The sequence below is a fragment of the Myotis nattereri genome, assembly GCF_964212035.1.
Source record: "Myotis nattereri genome assembly, chromosome: 18".
Classification (NCBI taxonomy): Eukaryota; Metazoa; Chordata; class Mammalia; order Chiroptera; family Vespertilionidae; genus Myotis; species Myotis nattereri.
The window spans coordinates 3,395,695-3,416,644 of record NC_138093.1 but is presented as its reverse complement, the minus strand read 5'-3'; the positions used below and the strand labels follow the sequence as shown (position 1 = coordinate 3,416,644).

Here is a 20,950-nt window from a genome sequence, read left to right as displayed (position 1 = left end):
TGCTCGCTGTCAGCGCCCGTGCATCTCGCGCTCTCCCTCGCCCTGCCTCCCACCGGAGTCCAGGAGCCTCAGCGGAGCTCGTGCAGGATCGAGGCGGTTCCGAGAAGCACCTGTCCGCGCCAGGTCCCGCGGGAGAGCATAGGTGTTGACCTGTGTGCGTGCCTCCATCTCACCTGGAGCCCCTTCTTCTAATTCTCGGTCTAAAAACAGCAAAACAACACACTTCGGGGCGCACGCGGAGCCCGAGTCCGCCGGTCCCCGTCTGCTGGAAGCAGCAGCTCTGTGCCCGGGGATAAGGTTACGGCGGCCGCCAGCCCGGACTCCAGGGGTGGGGATCGGAGCGGGCCGCCCCTCCCCCGCCGCCCCGCGGCGAGCAGACGGGCGCGGGGAGACAAGTAGCTGTTTTCATCGCGCACAGAAGCGCCTTGAGAGCTGCGGGCTCCGGGCTCCCCTGCCATTCCTTTCATTCCGGGGCGCGGGAGCCAAGCACGCGCCCCCCGCCGCTCCCTCCCGCCGCTGCTCCGGGGTTCGGGGCGGAGAGAGGGGAGGCCGGAGGGGGCGATGGGGGCTGGTAGGTGGGCTGGGCTTGCTCCCAGCCGCGGTCCCGGGGCCCAGCCCGAGGGGGGCGGGCTCGGGCCGCGCGCGCGGCGTGTGATTGGGTCTGACCCGCGGCCGGCTTGTCAGTTTCGCGCGCGGGGCAGGGCAGGGGCGGGGGGCGCGCAGGGAGGGGGCGGGGAGGGGGCTGCCCGGAGCCTCTCGCCCGGCCCCCTGACGGCATGCAGCCTTTAGGGGCCCGCAGTCCTCTCCGGTTTTTGGAGGAAGCCCCTCACCCGCCTTCAGTCTGAAGGCAGGGCCCCGCGGAGGACGGATCGGAGGGTCCCGGCCGGCGGGGGCCGAGCGAGAGGGAGAGGAGGGGGGCCGAGGGGCAGGAAGGAAGCAAAAAACCATCCAATTTGAAAAGAAAAAACCCTTTGATTTTTAATTTTTTTAATTTTTTTTTTTTTTTTGCTCCCCGCTCCCGCCCCAATGGCTGTGTAGCAAACAGCCCTGCGCTACCTGGGAAGGGACGCGAAGTTGGTGCGCGGTCGCGGTGCGGTGGGTGGCGGGGCGAGCTCCCGGCGGCGAGTGCGGGGCGCGGAGATGGAGCGGTGGCCCTCCCGGTGGAAGACGAGACGGTGGCCGTGGAACCTGGCCGTCACCTCCCTGGCGCTGACCTTCCTCGTCCAGCCCCGAGAGGTCAGAGGAGGTAAGACCACGGGACGGGGGGGAGGTGGGCGCTCGCCGTCCGCCGGGCGATCGCATTCTGCGCCCCTCCCCCTCTGCGCCCCCCTGCCCAGGCGCCCCCTGGGCCCCCCAAGAAAACACCCTCCTAAATAAAATCCAGATTGCAGCTGCCACCAGGTTGGAAGCTCAGACTGCAGAGCGAGGCGGGTGTAGGCGGGACCGTAAGGGGAGACGGGGTGGCCGGGACACCGATCTGTCAGGCGCGGGGCTGCGGAGGTGCCCTGGCCGCGGCGCAGAGCCGGGGAAGGGGGAGAACGTTACCTGGGACACGAGGGCACTTGGACAGCTTTTGTCTCCAGCCCGGCCCCCGGCCCGCCCTTGGAACGCACCCCTTCTGGTTTCTTCGGCTTCTAGTGAATGGAAGCATCTTTTTTAGGGCTGAACTGAGCCGAATGTATAGAGAAAGGGGAGAAAGGAGCCCTGGTAAAGTTCTTTGTCTGGAATAAAGTGAGAAACGGGCTGTTTTCCTTTCAGGGATATGAGAAAGCAAAGGGGAGGGGGATGCTGATGAATCTAGAAGACTGAGAACACGTGTGTGAGTGTGTGTGAGTGTGTGTGTGAGTGTGTGTGTGTGTGTGTGTGTATTTTGGTGAGATTTTAAGGGGGAAAGTGGCAGGTTATGGGGACGGGGTGGAAAGTAGGAAGAAGGCTTTTCCCTGAGTTTCAGCCCCGGACTCCCCCCATGACCCCCACCCCCCCTTCTTGCAGGCTGGACGCGCGATTCTCATGGAGAATGATGAAACTGGCCAAGCGAGTGGCCCGGGGAGGAGGCCTAGCATTGGAAAGGGAGGGGGCGCGGGTGGGGCGGGAGGAGAGGTAAGGAAAAGTTCCTACGTGGCACCAGCAACCGCTCAGTGAGCTGACCTGTGGGGAAGACCGCAGCCCTGTCAGTGCCCGGGGAGGGAGAGCGACTCCCCCCGCCCCAGCCCCCGCCCGCCCCGCCCGCCCCGCAGAGGCGGTGGCCCGGCGCTCCGGTCCGTTAGGTGCTGTAGACTCGGCTGGCTGGCGGGAGCCCGAGTGCTGGGAGGAGAAAAGCCAGCTTTGTTCAAAGCGCACGGAGCAGCGGGGGTGAGGAGGAGGGTGGCGAGGCTTGGCCGAGGGAGGAAGAAACTGTCAGCCCCAAAGGCGCAAGCTTCAGCAGAAACCTGAGTCTGGCCCCTGGATGCCAAGACCCGAGTTCTGCCTGATGGGAGGTGGGGCTCCCGGGGCCGCACTCCTGGAAACCAGGTCTGTATTCCCTCCCCGCCCGCGCTGGCCTCCCCTTCCCCAGCAGCGGGCAGGCCGCGGGGCGTGGGTGCTCCCTCCACGCGACTGGTCCCGTGCGGACAGTCCGCGCCTCAGGGGACCACGGTTACCTGTTGGAGAAGCTATGCCAACGTGCCCATTCGCTCGCCTCTCCCTTTCCCAGGGTACAGAGGAGGGTCTTTGAAAATGGAGTCCCCCCAAGTTTGCATTCTACCTTGGGGTACCTGGACCCCAGCGGGATTGGCCATTCTCTCCGCCCGCCATTCTGCCCTCTGCTGGTTTTGTTTATTATTTGGAACCTACTTAGCAAGTGAGGCTTCTTAAAATCCTCACATGGTTAAGGAGGAAGGGATATGCCATGACAAAAGTATTCTAAAGGCACCTACTTATTTAAAAAAAAAAAATAGACACTCAGACTTACTTCAGTGAAAGGTGAAATATAAACTCAAGGACGCCATTGTAGGCGTTCAGGGTTAGAGATGTTTGCTTCTTGTCCTTTAAGTTCCAAGGGTATCAGAGAGGTCCCATCCCTACCCTTGTAAAGTAGCTACTTACCTGAAACACTTTTAAACAGACATCCGGGTACCACAGCGAAGCAGTGATGGAAAAAGAACCTTTCCTGTTATTATGAAGCCAAGTAATGTGAGAAGCAGCCAGGGGCAAAGATCCGGTTGCTTCTGTCCGTCCTTTCTGGTGACCTGTCTTGAACGTTCTGTGATTGCTTATCAGTGGTTCTCAACCTTCCTAATGCCGCAACCTTCTCATACAGTTCCTCATGCTGTGGTGACCCCCAATGTCATTGTTACAAATTGAACATAATTAAAGCATGGTGATTAATCACAGAAACAATATGTAATTATATATGTGTTTTCCGATGGCCTTAGGTGACTCCTGTGAAAGGGTCCTTCGACCCCTAAAGGGGTCGCGACCCACAGGTTGAGAACCGCTGGCTTAGATAGTCATGTGGTAAAAGGTGGTGTTCCCTCAACCAAGTTGCTGGGTGCTTGCTGCTCAGTGGGAAGCTAGATATTTACTTAAACCTACTGGTCGGCATTCTAGCCTCTTAATGGCCTTCCGAAAGGCCCTGGTAGTACATATCTTAATGCCTAAGAGGACACACGGGACTGAATCATCACGCAGGGGGACATGGGCCCAGTGTCCACTTCTCATGCCAGTCTTTAGATGTGCAAGTGAATGAACCGTAAGATTTCGTTCCAGTTTCTAAGCAAAAGTGTCGTATGCTAGAATTATACTATGATGTTTTGATTTCTCAGAGATGCAGCGGTGTGATTTGGTTGCTTGACCCAAAGATGACTTAAAACAGCCTATTTTCATCTAAAATGTGCTTTTCTAGGATTGAAAATAGTAAAGCCTTCAAGAGTTACGGGTTTATATTACATCCGACTCAGAAGAAAGCTAGTTAAGACCCTGAAGCATCTAACCTTACAGAGAAAAGCTCTGGGATGAATGGATTCAAATAAAATGTATGGTCTCACACAGTCATCATTTTACGTTGCACATAGAAACCCTATCCCTTGGTAATCTCTAACATGCTCATTCAAAATGTGTAGTATTTATTATGATCTAGTACAAAAGAGTTTTATGATATATTCATTTACATTAGCTTCCATTTTTAGCCTGTGGTTAATGTAAACTTTTTATCTCAGAAATATATGGGTTTCTCTGTCAGTCAGTCCATTGCGTCTTCTAGACAGGACTTGAGGTTTACCCGGACGCTGTGGTGACTACTCTGTGATGGTGCTAAGCTAGGAGGTTTTAAGGGTTTTAAAAATGAGTTAAGGTAAGATTAAGTATCAAGGAAAGTAACCTCTAATTGAATCCTGTTTTGCTCATTAACATGGTATTCGATCTTTGGTGGTGAAGCCAAGACTGTCCTTGCAAGAAGTTGATTCATTTTGTGAGAAACTCCCCGAGCTCCTCGCAGTGGGCAGTGCGCTCTGCTGGGTGTTGTCTTGAGTGCCCGGGATCAGCAGGTGAAATGGTGCTGGCTCCCGGCGCCCGAGCTAATCCAGCTGGGCCTGTGGTTGCTTAATAGGAACCCAGCTCAGCGATCAGATACACTTCCGATACCGACAGTCAATGCAGTGTCCGTGAGGAGTACTAATACTGTCTCCGTGTTTGTTTGTTTTCTATTCAAAATGGACAAAGTCTGCAATAGAGAAAAAATAAGGAACAGTAGGTATCTTCCGAGAAACATGCTCCTGCGTGCTGTACACAGGTGGCCTCGCTTTGGGTGGCGTATGTACAGTGGGAGTTAGAGACACGTTCACAAAACTGTCCACGTGTTTTAAATTAAGTTTATTGATCTCTTAAATTGACTGTTTACCCCATAATCAATACTTAACAGAGGCTACTTTATCAAAATCACTGAGTATATTCTTATCGTTGCAGTCAAAATTAAAAAGTTGTAAAATGAGAAATGTATATATTTAGATAGCATGATTGCTCACAGGTATTTTATTATTTTTTTAGGCTCTATATTTGTCTCACTTTGTGACTAAATTAGAAGGAGCACATCTTTCATGTTATGTTAACCCTAAAACATAGCAAGGCGACCATGAACCCCTTTTCAGACTTGTGGGCAGGCTTTCTATCAAAAAAATCTAAGTACTTCCCCTGCCTTTTTTTTTTTTTTCCTAAAAAATTTGTTTCTGTTCTGGGACAAATTACCTTCACTCTGGTTAATTTACTGAACTGCCGTCTATTTCATAATAACAAATGGACTCAAATCAAGCTTGGCTGAGGGTGTCTGTAATAAAAAAGAGAAAAAGATATCTAGATTTTTTAAGGGAATACTAGACAGAAATTATTATAGAAATTACTTCTCTATATACCACCTTCTTACTTTACTATAAGGAAACTGAGGCACAGAAAAATTGTTAGCTGAATACTCTTTCTCATGAAAACATTCTTATACTAGCCATGGTTTTTCTAAATGAGGGGAAGATCTGCAATAGTGATGTAAATAACTAAAAAATAGTAGTCTGAGACTTTATGGAATGACCAAATATTACTTACATGTATGTGCTGGAGTGATTAGTGAGAAGACGGGTTCAGTGAGGACTGATTTAAAGAAACTCAGAGAGGAAACAGTTACAGAATGCATTTACAAATTCCTCAACCTCCTAAGATTAGAGGAAGGCGGGTTTTGGCTAGTTGTATTGTTAATATGCCACTTATCTGATTCTACATGAGTGTCTGTATCAGAATAGAAAGCATAACAGTTTATAAAATATTTTTTGTAAGTATTTGTGGCTGGATTAAGAATATAGTGTTGATCCTCTCTAGAGGAAGGCACCACTTTGAATTTTTAAGAAGCTCAGAAAGTTATATATGTATTTCAATAAGGCAAATCATGTCAGATTTCTATGCTTTTCATGTTGATTTTATATTGATGGGATGATATAGTATATTATATTCATATAAGTTATATGACTTTTATTAAGGCAGATAATGAATTGATATGGGTTGTATGTTCCATAGATAATCTCATTTTAAACCAGGGGCCAACCTTGGAAAAATAAGAGGAGAGCACTTATTAGTGCACCTTCTAATTAAAGGTGTTCCTTTGGATTGTCTAATTATCTGAAACAACAGAAACACTTTCTACCTCAGGAATAGATACATAGAGAACTAGTTTATAAGGAAGTGCTCTTTTTTTAAAAAAATATATATTTTTGTTTATTTTAGAGAAGGGAGAGGGAGAGGGAGAGATAGAAGCATCAGTGATGAGAGAGAATCATTGATCTGCTGCCTCCTGCACGCCCCCTTCTGGGGATCGAGTCTGCAACCCATGCATGTGCCCTGACCAGGAATGGAACCGTGACCTCCTGGTTCATAGGTCGACACTCAACCACGGAGCCACGCCAGCCGGGTGGAAGTACTCACTGTTAATGGGCAACCGTAATATTTGTCGTGCTGGCAGCACCATGGCAGAGCTCGTGTTTCTGCCACAGGAAGCCTTTTCCTGTGTTTAGGGAAAAGCAGTACCTGTCTTAGGCTCCGGAGAAGACGCCATGGAAGCCAATTATACTCCTAGTGTATCTTAAAGTCACACACACACAGGGTTTTGTAAGTGCCAAGCCTTCCCCTCGTTTTGCATACCCCTTAAGGATTCTATCTAGGTCTGTGAAGGCCAGGATTCTCTTATGCCCTAAGTGCATGTTTCTTTCCTCTTTCCCTTTGGAGAAATGATTAGGGGCGGCGGGGGTGTGATCATTAGGAATTCAAGGCGCACCAGGGAGTGGGGCCTGAGAGCCTATCCTTTGGGCTTTTGCTCCTTCACTTCCCTCCTTTAATTCTGGGGAAACGTGAGCTGAGCTGGGAGTGCCGAGAGGAAACCAACCTTTTCTTTTCCTTGACCATTGAAGTTTTGTTCCTTAGCAAAGAAGAAAGAGAGGTACACACAGAGGCTATAAAATGTTGCCATGGTCCCTACATTCTCTCACCCAAGAGTCAACTTTCCGTGCAGTTTTCGGTGTAGCTTTTAGTGTGCTGTGCTGCCTTGCTTCCTTTTTTCTTCGAATCTCAAGTTTAATTCAGAACCTGCGGGTTGTTGTTGCCTTGTTGTTTTCATTTCCAGCTGCCTCCTATGTTATAACGCATCAAATATATTTATTTCTTCTTTCAAAATCGTAATATGGTTTAATTTTTATAGGTTCACGTGTTTGTTCATTTCTGCTTTCAGTCGTGTTGGATCTCACCCTGAGTAATACAGCTGCGAGAGCAGATGAAAGTCCGTTTTAAGGTGATTTCGCCAGGACTGTCTATTTATCAGTTCCAGTCCCGGGCCGGCCATGGACTTGGCCAGTGGCTCTTTAGACATTGGCTGATCCCCAGGCCTACTGTTATCTGGGAAAACAAACTCTTTGCTTGCTGCGCATGGAATTAGAGACAGTGCTATTAATTTGGGAGAAAGAGCCCAGAGAAAAGAAAGGTTATCATATTTCAGAGTAAGAGAGCAGCTTAAATACGACTGGACAATTGAGAACTAAACCAAACCTGTGTCAAAGTGCTTTAGCACAATCAACTTTTGCAATCCCCTCAAACCTTCTTTTTTTTCTCTCTCTCCTTAAAAAGCATTTCTTTCTTATTTTAACCAAATTTAATTGCTCCTGAATGGGCCCCCACTGCACAGGCCCATGAAGGTCCCTATTCACAGAACCCAACGCGCATAGGGTGTCACCGGACGCTTCCTTCCTCTGTCTGCCGGGGCCTGACATCCGGCTCGAAGGAGCGAACCTTAGACTGTAGAGGCTCTTGGCTCTCCTTCCTCACTCAGCTTTGCACGGCTTCCTGAAAGGGTGGCTGTTGCCATTCCCAGAGGCTCCAGGGCGGGCGTGCACCCTGTGGCCTGGACAACGCTGCAGAGAGGGGAGCCCCAGCGTCAGGGTGTGTCCCCGCCTTGCCTTCTCCCTCCTGCAGGGCCCTGACAGTGGCCCTCAGCCTGCCACCCGCTGCCACGCCTCTCGGGACGCTGATGAGCCTTCAGCCTGTTTCACTGGTTCTGAGGATAACGGTGTTGTCCAGGCAGCAGCAGCAGCAGGAGTCCGTGTGCCCTTCAGGATGGCCCCTCCAAATGTCGGGGTTCATGACCAGCCATTTCCCACCTGCTACAACCCCACCCCCATCTACCCTGTGCCTCAGCCATGGTTAGCCACCCCAGTAGGGGGCGCATAGGAGGCAGCCTATCCATGATTCTCTCATCACTGATGTTTCTCTGTCTCCCTCACCTTTCCTCTCTGAAGTCAGTAACAATATACATTAGAAAAAAAATAATAATAAAATAAAGGCTGAGCAGCAGCGTCCTATCCCCGGGCTGATATACATAGCAGTAAGGGCCAACACTGTGCGCATGCTCATTGTGTAAGCGCTTTCCATGCATTCCACACTGACAACTGCCCTGCAAGTGCCCTCAGAGTAAAATCTCCCTTTTACCCACGAGGAAGTCAGCAGCGAGGTGAATGACTCGCCCGAGGTCACACAGCTACGATGTGACAGGCCCAGGGTTTGAGCCCACACAGTCGTGCTGTGGGTCCCTGTCCATGGGGACTTCACCGTGTGTCCAAAGCTTCTCCACAGCCTCCCCGGCTTCCCTCATGATGATGGCCCCGTGGGGTCTAAGATGAGCGCCCGGAGCGTGCAGCCGCACCGTCAACAGGATGTCACTTGTGTGTAGAGCTTCAGTGCCACCGAGGAGTCATAGGAAGGGGTCCTGGCGGAGGGGGTGCTATAGTTCACCTCCGTCTGCAGAGAGCTCCCTGGTGGAGCCCAGATCACTGCTGTTGTTTATGGACCCACCTGAGCCCCAGTGCTGGTGGGAAACCCAAAGGGCGCTGCTGGGAGCCAGCGCCTGTGGCTTTGTTCCTTGGACTCCACGAAGGAGAAGCTGAGGGCTGTTCACCTGTTGGCTGGGTTGCAGGAAGTGACAGGGACTCTTGCAAATTGCTTCCTGTTCTAAGCAGGACTCCCTGCTAGGAACACCAGGCTTATTCCACTTCGGGGGACTGATGTGTGGGAGTATGTTTATTACCTTCAGTGTGAAGGTGTCCGATCTGATTCTCTAGACGCTGTTTGGAATGTAACCCCCTGGGAGAATGTAACTGAAAGATGCCTGGTATTTGTTGTTGTTTGATTGTTTTTTGGGGGGAACCACCACATTATCATCATCTTACAAATCACTCATTCACATGGTACTCTTCCTCTAGGACAGTGGTTCTCAATTTTGGCTGCACATTAGAATCACTGGGAATCTTTTTAAAATCCTGATTTCTGGGCCTCAGCCTCTGGAAATTCTGTTTCTTTGTTATGGGGTGAGGCTGCAACATTGGTAAGAAAGAAACAGAATTTCCGGAGGCCGAGGCCCAGAAATCAGGATTTTAAAAAGATTCCCAGGTGATTCTAATGTAGCTGTGGGCAAACTATGGCCTGTGGGCCGGACCGGCCCGTTTGAAATGAATAAAACTAAAAAAAAAAAAAAAAAAAAAAAAGACCGTACCCTTTTATGTAATGATGTTTACTTTGAATTTGTATTAGTTCACACAAACACTCCATCCATGCTTTTGTTACGGCCCTCCGGTCCAGTTTAAGAACCCATTGTGGCCCTCGAGTCAAAAAGTTTGCCCACCCCGAATGTGCAGCCAAGGTTGAGAACCACTGCTCTAGGAGTTGCTGGGGATTAGTTAGTGAGTGTGGTTTGGTTTTATTTCTGTCCCCCAGTGTCTACCAAGATGCCAGAATACACAGTATGTGACACAGCCACTGTTTGGTTATTAATTCTCATCTCACTTTGCCCAGTGGACTTGAGGAGGTGGCAGTCTAGTTAACCTGGAGTGGGGGGAGGGACTCCTCCTGTCACGCTGTTAGCAGTAATTAGCCCCCCACTCCCTTTTCCTTTACTCATGCTCTAAAAATGAGTGAATTGGCATTTCTCTCTCGCTTTCTGCATCTGGGAAACAGTTTTACGCTTTCTCCACAGATGCCTCTGAATATTTAAAGCTACTGAAGGACTGTCGTTTGCTTTAACATGGTAATCTGAGAGAAGGGGAAAAACATAGGGAGTGGTGTTTTTGTTTTGGCAGCAATATAAATCATCATTTCACTTGTCTACTGGTGAACAAGAAAGTTTAATCCAAGAATGATACCTGTAAAAGTAATAATTGGGAAAATTTCTATCATATTCATTTTTGAGCTTTTTATCTGTTTTGTATGCTATTAGGGATTGTCTGATTTTGCTTAATAACTATTAGAAAGAGCAGCCTATCTGTACTTATTGCTTTATAATTATTTAGTAAATATTCTTCATGTTAGAAAGTGATTTGCATATTATACATATAATTTTATTACAAAGTACCATCTTTAAGCAAGGAGTATATAGTTTCAAGTGCTGAATATGATTGATAGATAGTGGTTGTAGAATTGTTTTGGAAGAATGTATATATTTTTTATATTCTATTTCTATCCATTGCAATTTTACACTAAAATCACTAGCATAGGGCCTGGCCGGTGTTGCTCAGTGGTTGAGCATTGTCCCATGAACCAAGAGGTCACCCGCTGGATTCCTGGTCAGGGCACATGCCTGAATTGTGGGCTCCATCCCCAGTAGATGGCGTGCAGGAGGCAGCCAGTGATGTTTCCCTCTCATTGATGTTTCTATTGTTCTACTCCTTCTCCCTTCCTCTCTCTAAAATTCAATAAAAATATATTTAAAAAATAAAAATAATAAAATCACTAGCATGGGTGTCCTCATCTGTCTGATTGAGTGTGCCCCAAGCACGTAGAACAGAGCCTGCCACACAGGAAGCTCTCAGGAAGTCTGCTGAATGAAGTGAAGGTGTTAGTTGCAGCTCTCATGAATTGCTCGTCAATAACCTAATTAAAGACCTGAGTTGTGATATGAGATCATGTATACCAATCACTGTCAGTGTCTACAGAAGTCTATTCAACAGGTGTTTGCTGATACTCTGCTGATTTCCTGTGAACATCAATCTCTTGTTTGCCTCCAAGCCAGCTAGGATCTGCACCCTGAACACTCCCAACCTGCTCACCATTGCCTTTCACTTGGGCAGCATTTAGGCAGTAGCTCCCCTAGGAATACCTCTCCTCAACCAAGAAGCCTGGGGTAGTTGACCTTGCAGCACATCGGGAGGCACAGGGTACTTCCTCCAAGCTGGGGTGCTCATCACGGAGCATTGCTGGCGCTGAAATGAAAGCATCTTTTTAGTCCGTGTAAGAAATTCTGGCCCGAGCACCATCCCTGCAGCATGGCAGATGGGCCATACACATTTCCTGACTGCATTAACGCGCTCCTCAGGCAGGCGGCGCCACTGAACCAGGAAGATAGGGGGAAGCGACTGGCTCGATCTCACAGTCAATCCCAGCCCAGCCCTGTGGATCTGGACGTAGGCGTTTTGTACGGACTCCGAGCGGTGTTTCATGATCATTTTGATGCTCAGTCAAGGGTTTCCTGGAACAGGAAAGAAATGTGCGCACAATGGGCACGTGCCTCGCTTCTGTACAGGCCACTGGACGTCAGCGAAAGGCTATTTGCGACGCGCAAATCATTCCATCAGTAAGTCTCCTGTTGTCTGACAGCAGCGGCTCTGCGTAAAAGGATGTGAGGAGATCCACTGTGGTGTAGATGCTTCTCCAAACGCCCCTCCTCTCCTGGCAGCTGATGGAATACATGGCAATGAGAACCGCCCTTTTCCACGTTACCGTTAGTGGTTGGATTGGACATACAACTCTGCTTTACAATAAAGAGTTTCCTAACTTTGGCCACTTAGAAATCAGAAATGCCATTACTTTTCAGATAACACATTGTCAGAGTTGGGGTAATATTTCTACTTTCGACTTTCAGTTCCTATAAGCGTTTATGATAAGAGACAGTTCAGGATGGAGGCTGCTCAATAACCATGAAAATCAAAGGCCGCGCTTCTCTGTGCTGCGTTGGGTGCCGTGACTCCGTAGAAGGCAGAGCCCAGTCCACCCTCATGGAGTGTGTCTGTTCCTAGGAGAGCGCTGCGGCTAGGGGAGTCGGCGGGGACCATATGACACAAGACCATGTGGATAGATGCTTTTGGAATCACATGATTAATTAAAAATACAGGGGGGTGTTGCTAAGTTGGCAGGATGGGTGCAGACTTTGATATCCAGCCATACCAGGTGGTTCCAGTTGATTGCGACTGTTGTATCCTCTAATAAGCAGGACTGGGGCCAGGCTGCTTTTGCTGGGGTAGCCAACCCACGGCAAAGCCAGCCCTCTGGCAATTAGCACCTTTAAGCAACACTTGATGGCCAACAGAGATTTGATAAAAATATGAATGAATAATCTTCCTATTTTGTGGGGGACTATGTTACCCAAACATGTGGACATATTGATGAACTCCGTTATAAGCAAGGAGGTAGCCCAGCGTTGTTAAAGCTTGTTCTTGGTATAACCCAAATGATAGCATGCTTTAGATCAGAAATTGTAAACAGTCATTCTTGTCTCTGAGGATTAATAGAGTGGACCAAGATCTCTATGTTGATTATTAAATCATAATGATTTCTTTCAGGGAAAGAATACAGTTTTAAAATAACCATGTCATTAAGTTAATTATAGCTTTTAATAACACTGACAGACTGTCCACGCCCTTAGTTTTATTTCTACCCCAGCTCTTTCCTTGAACTTCAGACTCATATATTCACTCCCCTGCCTATCCAGCCATTTCCAAAGGCATATATGAAGGCGTCTCAAAATTAGCCTGCCGGAAACCGAACTGCAGAACTCCCCCCCCCCCCCCCCCCGAAACCTGCTCCTCTCGCCACCTTCCCCTTCTCAGCTGATGGCAATAAACTCAGTTGTGATGTTTGACCTAAAAAACCCAGAGGCGGCTCGGACTCCTTTTCGCTCCTACTGTACACACAGCCTATCGGCAGCTCCTGTTTGCTCCATGTTCAGAACCTCCACATCCTCACCCAGTACTTGGTCTCTCCGTCCAAGATAACACAGTTTGACACACAGAAGATTGCAATTGCTTCCTGTCTGCTCTCTGATTCCCCTCTGGTGCTCCCTTCGTCCATTCTCAACACAGAGCCATAGTGGGGTCTAGAAAATCAGCTGGTTCATGTTACTCCCATCCCCTCAACTCCCAGTGGCTTTCCATCTCAGCTGCAATAGAATCCCAGCACCTTAATCCCACAGGCTCTATCCAATCGGCCTTCAACATGCTCTCGCCCTTGTTCCTCTGACCTCATCCCTTATACTTCTTTTGTGCCCTTTGCTGGAGACATATTTGTCTCCTTGCATTTCCTCCAACATCTGGGCCTATGCCTGACTCAGGTTCCTTTTACTTAGAATGCCTTTCAGTAAAAACAGCAGGGTTGCCCAGCCAGTGTGCCTCATTGGTTGAGCGGTCAGTCCTTGAACCAGGAGGTCACAGTTCTTTTCTGGGTCCCGGGTATCAGGCTCGATCCCCAGTAGGGGACGTGCAGGTGACAGCAAATCAATGATTCTCTTTAATCATTGATGTTTCTATCTCTCCCTCTTCCTCTCTCTGAAATCAATAAAAGCTTATCTCAAAACAAAACCCAACAACAGCAGGCGCCTCTGAGGCCTCTCTAGACTGTGCTCAAACATCCCCTTCTTATTGGAACCTTAATTATCTTATCTGCTATCCATTCCTCTGCAGCCCTTCCTACACTCATTCACCGATTTATTTTTCTCCTTTCTGCTAATCAAATATTTGTCATCTATAAAAAGGAATGTCCTATTTAAATGTATATAAACTGTGGAATGAGATAATTCTGGAGAACAAACATTGCCTTAAATTATTTGGGAAGCTTGTAGGCCATATTATTATCCAAATGACTCCCATAGCTTTTCATTTCATTTTACATATTTAGTCATGGTCAACATGGCCGCCTGGTTCCACCTGATACATAAACCGCTTTGCTTCTTTGATGGGCGCCAACAGATGCCGTTGTGTGGAGGTTCTAGTCGCGTAGAGGTGGGCCTGGAGTTGGCGCTTTGTCTCCTGGTTCAGCAGAGCGGTGATGGGTGTTATCTGGGAACAGATGGGAGATAGGCCGCGGCGGAGACGGAGAAAGCAATTACAGGTGAGATGCTGCGGGGAAATGAATGCAGGCTGATAAAGCACATCCATGTGTTGTTCCAGTCAGTGGTGAGTCTCAGGCCCTGTGTTTTAGGGTTTCTCCCAACCTCTGGAGAGCTCGGAGTTAGAAAAAATCCTCAACAAAATGGGCTGTGACTGCAAGCGATGTTGATGGGAGTCACCCTCCATTAATTCCCCTTCAGAACACAGGGTGGGGCAAGAGTGGGTTTACAGCCCTGGCTGGTGTGGCTCAGTGAGTTGGGCACTGTCCTATGCATCAAAGGGTCACAAGTTGGATTCCCAGTCAGGGCACATGCCAGGGTTTCAGGCTCAACTCCCAGTCAGGGCGTGTAGGAGGCAGCCTATGGATGATGTTTCTCTCTCTCCCTCTCCCTTCCATTCTCTAAAATCACTACAAACATATATTTTTTAAAAGTAGGTTTACAGGTGTATGTGAAACAGAGTTTATTCTTGTATTGTTATGGATTAATTATCATATTATTTCCTGTATAAACCTACTTTTGCCACACCCTATATTTCATTATGTATTTTTCCCCATGACCTTTCCAGTTTTGAATTTCACTATGTAACTATTTTTTTAAAAAATGGCATTTTCAGGGAATTGTATATTTACATTTAATCGTTTTCTGAAATGCTAGTTCCAATAGGCTTGGTAGGTGTTTGGTTTGATTAAATTAACCATAAAATTGCTACAACTCCCGGATTCTGTTTCATATTGTCTTTGTCCAAGTGATTCTCAGTTTGATGCTATTCTTTATTTGAATATCAAAACTCATTTTTTTCAAGATGCCCTTGAGCCTTGAGATGCTTATACTTATTATATTCATAGTGTTTTCTGTAGGAAATATATTCTCTAAACGTAGGCTTAAAATGGAAAAAGCATTTAAATTTGTTACAGAACCCCTTTGGGGAAAATAAACTCTAAACACTGGCCATTAATGTAAACTGTACAACTCTACTCTTACATGCTTACAGTTTGCTAATGTTTCCCAGCAGTTTATTTCTCTCATTTTGCACTTTTTTTTTACTACAAAGATTAGATTACAGAAGACACCCCAAAAATCTGGTAAATTTTTTTTTATGCTAAAAAAATTGCGTTGGGACATAGGAAATGTATATGATTTCCATGGATATTATTTGTGCGATACAGTCATTGAAAGATGAACTTCCATACATTCTAAATATGGGACAATACAAGTCAATACATTTTATCTCTTAATACTCCATGTTGGTTGATAATACAAGGCTGGTATGCAGCATGTATGTGTTTGAAAATAAATGAAGGAATAGTACCAGAGCAAAGACACTACGATATTGGTTTTTTAAGACTTTTTAATACATAGCTCATATCAGGGTAACTGTGTTAAGGCTACAGTTATATTAATGTCTATGCAATGCCAAGAAAAATTATATAAAAGGGGAAATGCTAATGATGCCAGTGTATTAATGTCAAGGGTGGCATTGGAGAGTGAGCATGAAAGCATAGATATGAGACTCATTGGGTTGTTTAAGCTGTGACGGTTCCAGGAGGCCTCCTGGGGTTGTATGTACCTAGGATGAGATAAGAACACGCTGGGAAGTCCTGGCTGCTGTGGCTCAGTTGGGTGAGCGTCTCCCATGCACCAAAAGGTTGCTGGTTTGATTCCCGTTCAGGGCACATGCCCCAGTTTCGGGCTCAGTCCCTAGTAGGAGTCACACCGATCGACGTTGCACTCTCACATTGATGTTTCTCTCTCTCCCTCTCCCCCTCCCTCCCCCTCTTCCTCTCCCTCTCTCTAAAAGTCAATTAAAAAAAAAAGCACTAACCAGTTTGGCTCAGTGGATAGAGCATCGGCCTGCGGATTGAAGGGTCCCAGGTTCGATTCCGGTCAAGGGCATGAACTTGGTTGCAGACACATCCCCAGTAGGGGGTGTGCAAGAAGCAGCTGATCGATGTTTCTCTCTCATTGATGTTTCTAACTCTCTATTGCTCTCTCTTCCTCTCTGTAAAAAATCAATAAAATATATTTAAAAAAAAAAAAGAGCATGCTGGGAGGTTGCTCGCGTTGCAGTTTCCGTGGATGACACGTCATGGACCTTCCAAGAGAGAAAACGCCCAGCCCTCTGCTCCCCGGTGAAGAGGCCCCAGGGCCTGCAGAGGAAGGAAGAACAGCAGTGAGGGAAGGTACCTCTGGGCGCGCTCACTGGCACTGGCAGAGGTGTTCCAAAGGGGCATTTTGAAGAGACAGTGCCTTCTGGTGCTGCTTTATTGCATGCTTACTAGGTGTCCAAGGTCAAAGTGCCTTGGCACTTAATTCTCAGAATGAGGTTAAGTTGAAGAAGCCGGGGCGTCGTGGGGTAAGTGTCTCACCCAGTGTCATGCTGATCATGGGTCCTGGGCTTGCACTAGACGCCGGAAGTTCCAGCCGCAGACACAGCTCTTAATTGTTGTCTGGCCGCTGGCGTGGGGGAACCCTGAGTTTTACTCTTCATTAGGAGCCGTTGTGACTTGGAAATATAGAGGGTCCTGGGCCTCTTCTCGCTCAGGTTAGATCAGCCCTGCACCTACTACCACACACACACACAGCGCTCCTGGCTGGCCACACTCAGGGCAGCAGAGCACTCCAGGCCTGGGTAGGGGAGGGTGTGTAACTCTTTCTGTGTTTCATCTTATTTTTATTTCTCTCGATGGTGTGCTTCACATGTGGCCTGTGGTGTGAACTGCAAGGTGCGGGCAAGTGACCGCCTGGGAAGTACATACATGCATTAGAAAGGCCTCTTCGGACCCGTGTTCCTGCCGCCCCTGAGTCAGGTGGGAGCAGCGAGCCCTGGGAAGCTCGTCAAGGCGCTGTTTGTGACAGCCACTTCCAGACCTTCCTCCTCAGCCTGGGGGGAGGCAGCTTCAGGTCTGAGGCAGGACGTAGTTGCTGGTTCGTTTGTTCGTTCATTCATTCATTCATTCATTCATTCATATATCACTATTGATTATTTACTATGTGCCAGTTGCTATGTTGGTTATGAATACTATAGTGAATGTCAATAGTGCTGAGACTTGCTGTCAGAGGGTTATAATCATCGAGGGAGGCAAACATTAAATAATGAATTACAAGTTTAGGAGTTTAGGGATAGAGAGAGAGGGGGGGGTGGAAATTTTAGGTGGTATAAGTATGAAACAGGGCAACATGATCATAATTTAGACATACACTGCGCCTGAGAACATGCAGCCTAGAGTGAAAATGAGATAATTAAGCAAGCCAACCAAGTAGAGTGTGGAGTTATCCAAGGGGAATATAGGGTCCGCGGGGTCATTTGAGACGGTCCCATAACCCAGCCTGGGAGGGATAAGTAATTAGATTTCCTGAAGGAAGTCAGGCTTGGGTTGAGATCAGAAGGTTGGTCAAGTCTGAATGCGCCAGGTTTCAACCCTGGCTGCCCACCCGACTCGCCTGGGAAACGTGAAAACCATACACATGACTGGTCCCCACCCCAGTCATTGTCGTCATTAGTTCGGATGTAGCACCCAGGCATCCACAATTTCAAAGTTCTCCAGGGGATTCAGGTGACAGTTAGGGTTGAAAAATCAGCCAGCTCTCCTTAGCCAATGGAGGAAGGATTGAAAAATATCCCCAGTAAAGGAATAATAAGAATATTAGAAGCTGGCAGACGGTTATTATGGCAGGAGCATAATATTTGGGGTTGGGGAAGTGAACAGGAGTTAGTGTAGACATCTCATTGGAGTGTGTGGCTATGAATATTCATGGAGGAGATGTGAGTTTTCTCAAGAGCAGCCATGGGGCCCCCAGGGAGAATTTGGGCATCTAAGCATATTCAGTGTTGATAACATATCCGGCAGCCATGACCACTTTCATTTCCTTGAACTCCGTGCTGCCATTTTTTGATAGTTCTATCGCCTTCCTCTTCATTGATGAACTTCTACTCGTCCTTCAGGACTCAGCTCGCAAGGGCCAGATGGTAGATAGTTTAACTTCTGCGGGCCACACGGTCGCTGCCCCAGCCGCACGGCTCTGTCCTCGTTGGAAGGCAGCTATGGACAACCTGTGAATAAATGGCTGTGGCTACTACAGTAAAAACCTGTATTTGTGGATGCTGACGTCTAAATCTCATGCCATTTTCATGTGTCACAAAATATTATGCTGCTTTTAATTCTTTTCAACCGTATACAAATGTAAAGCCACTCCTATCTTATGTACCGGACAGCAGGGCAGTCTTCATCCACAGGAGTCCTCCCAGCCGCTGCTCTGAGGCATCGCTACAAATGCCAACTCAGTCCTCTCAGAAATTCTTTTAGCTAAATACTTCCGTTGTTCCTTTACAGATGTGCAAGCTGAGGCACAAGGCCCTCGGTCATGTGTCCAAGTCCCACAGTTGCTCAACGCCAAGATTTCACCTGCAAGGCATGTGCATACACCTGCTAGTTAGCGGGCTGCTTTCAAGGGATTCAGGCAGCAGGCTGACATGCAGCACGGAGTTCTGCCAGCTCACTCCAGCTGTGGCATTCAGATTAATAAGAAAACCCTGGGAGCCCTAGCCGGTGTGGCTTAGTGGATAGAGCTTTGGCCTGCGGAACAAAGGGTCTTGAGACTGATTCTGGTCAAGGGCACGTACCTTGGTTGCAGGTTCCTCCCCGTCCTGGGCCCTGGTCAGGGCGAGAGCAGGAGGCAACCAATCGATGTGTTTCTCTCACATGGATATTTCTCTGTCTTTCCCTCTCTCTTCCACTCTCCCTAAAAATCAATGGGAAAATATCCTTGGGTAAGGATTAACAACAACAAAAAAGAAAACCAGGGAAAAGAGTTAAATGGCTATTGCAGTAACACACAGGGCTCTGAGATCCCATTCTCCCATAAAATGAACGGTGAAAGTATACCACAGAAGCCAGGAAAAAGGTTTTGAACAAAATGCTCTTCTGATTGGATCCATCTGACAAGCGAATCATGACTTGCGCCATCTCTGTTGGCACCATAGAAACAATTAAACTATTTAGGGCATTTAGGATTTGCCTTGACTATGGAAATTCTACTTATTGTAGAAATATTGAGTTAACTTAAAATAAATTCCTACTTTTAATTGTTAAACAGTTGCAGTTTAGGTAATAAAAAAAGAAGAATAGTTTCCCTGTGTGTGCACACACGCACACGTGTATAAAACCTTAGACCCATATTGTAAGAATTTGTTAAATGCTGTGATGATGAGATCGAATAAAAGGCAGATTTCAAAGTGGCTTAATATATTATCGATTTTACTTGAAAGGACAAACACTGTAAGGCTTGGTTAGCTGAGCTACATTTTTGTGACCTTAGAAAAGTAATCCAGTTGGCATCTCTGTTAGATGTTCCTATTTTTTAACTGTTTTTTGAAGAGCTTCATACTGTGTGTTTCTACAAAGAACCCCGTAAGGAAAAACAGAGCCTTCGTCTGAGTTCTGCACAGGGAGTGTTTCCATCCCAGCAGGCTCACAGTCGGCAGGGGTCAGTGTGAGAGAGCCTGCCCTTGGAGAGGGTCACCCTGTGAAAAGATAGTTTGGGGAGAAGGAAAGTTGTGGTTCATTTATGTCTTGTTTACCCCCATACAGTTGGGACCGGGACCATGGGTCTGCCGCCTTTTCTTCTTAGAAGAATGACAGCCTTTATGGCTGAGTCCATGTCTCCCCCGGAGTCTGTCAACTCTGCAGATGTACTCTCCCTAATGGCTTCCCCGCAAGAAGATAAGATAAAGTAAACGGATAAGGTGCTGTGGCTTGCGGAAGCAGCCTCCTCCAGAGCAAATCTATACCTGCAGCACGCACCGAGGTTAACGCCAAGCAAATGTAAACATCAGGCATCAGTGAACGGCCCCCAGATAATTCTAGTGTCTGATATTCACAGTTTCCGTTCCGTTATACAGCGTGTTTATTTCTGGGGTACAGCCACGAGGATGGGGGAATGAGAAAAGCCTAGACTTGATATTTGCACAGACCTTACATGCACTCTCTTCGTTTGCTTTCTGGTTCCCAGTCCCTTCCCCTGTACAGTGGGCATAAGAGCAGAGCCCCGAATGGTTTGTAGGGTTACAGCCTGAGATGAATTCAGCCCAGTGATTGGCACATACTACACTCTCTGGACATGGCGCTAGGATACTTATTGTGGTCTGAGTTCTGTCGTCGCAGAAAAGTAAAGATGAGTTCTCCTACTGGCTTAAAATCTCGGCCATCACCAGCAGGGCTATCGTAAAAAATGTTCTTCACTGCTATTATTATTCTCTATTCCCAGGCTGAGCTACAAGGTAAGCAGATTTGATAGAGTTAATGATCCCTTGGAAACGCCTGCTTTCCATAGAGAAAAGGTGTTTTTAAGAATATTTGAAACGCTATGTATGTACTCTACTGGATTGTATGTTGATGTTCATTCAGAAGCTTGATGGAATAAGTAGACATCTTTACTATGAAAGGAAAGGACATTAGTTATACCATCAAAGGCAAAGTGCATAAAGCTCATTCACAGGTTTGTACACATGGAAGTCAGTACCGCCCAGAATTTAATTAACTGAGGACATGACCAGATGCGCACTGCTCACAGGCATCCCATCGTTCATGCGTAGATTCTAGAACAGACTGACCGTTATTGTAAGAAATATGAATGGAAATTGTAATTTTCAAAGAACATCATGGTAGCAGTCACTCTACGTTCTGAGTGTGATAAATTGTGGTGATGATATCTCCTGACTCTAAAGTAAGTCCCAATTTCATTCTCATTAAGTCCTCCCAGAAATAGCGAGTTTATGTTTTGGAATTTGATGGAGATGCTATT

General features: G+C 47.3%; 1 protein-coding gene across 2 annotated transcripts in view; it reads left to right on the top strand.

Moving 5' to 3' along the window:
* Positions 1–777: 777 nt before the first annotated feature.
* The window catches only part of COL11A1 (collagen type XI alpha 1 chain), a 140,806-nt gene continuing 120,633 nt past the window's right edge, over positions 778–20,950 (top strand). Inside the window, exon 1 of one of the 2 annotated variants that reach the window (XM_081112001.1) lies at positions 778–1,246. In XM_081112001.1, the coding sequence (XP_080968127.1) occupies positions 1,141–1,246 (106 nt within the window). In that variant the 5' untranslated portion in view covers positions 778–1,140. The remainder of the gene's footprint in view (positions 1,247–20,950) is intronic. The other variant, XM_081112002.1, reaches the window with a different exon arrangement.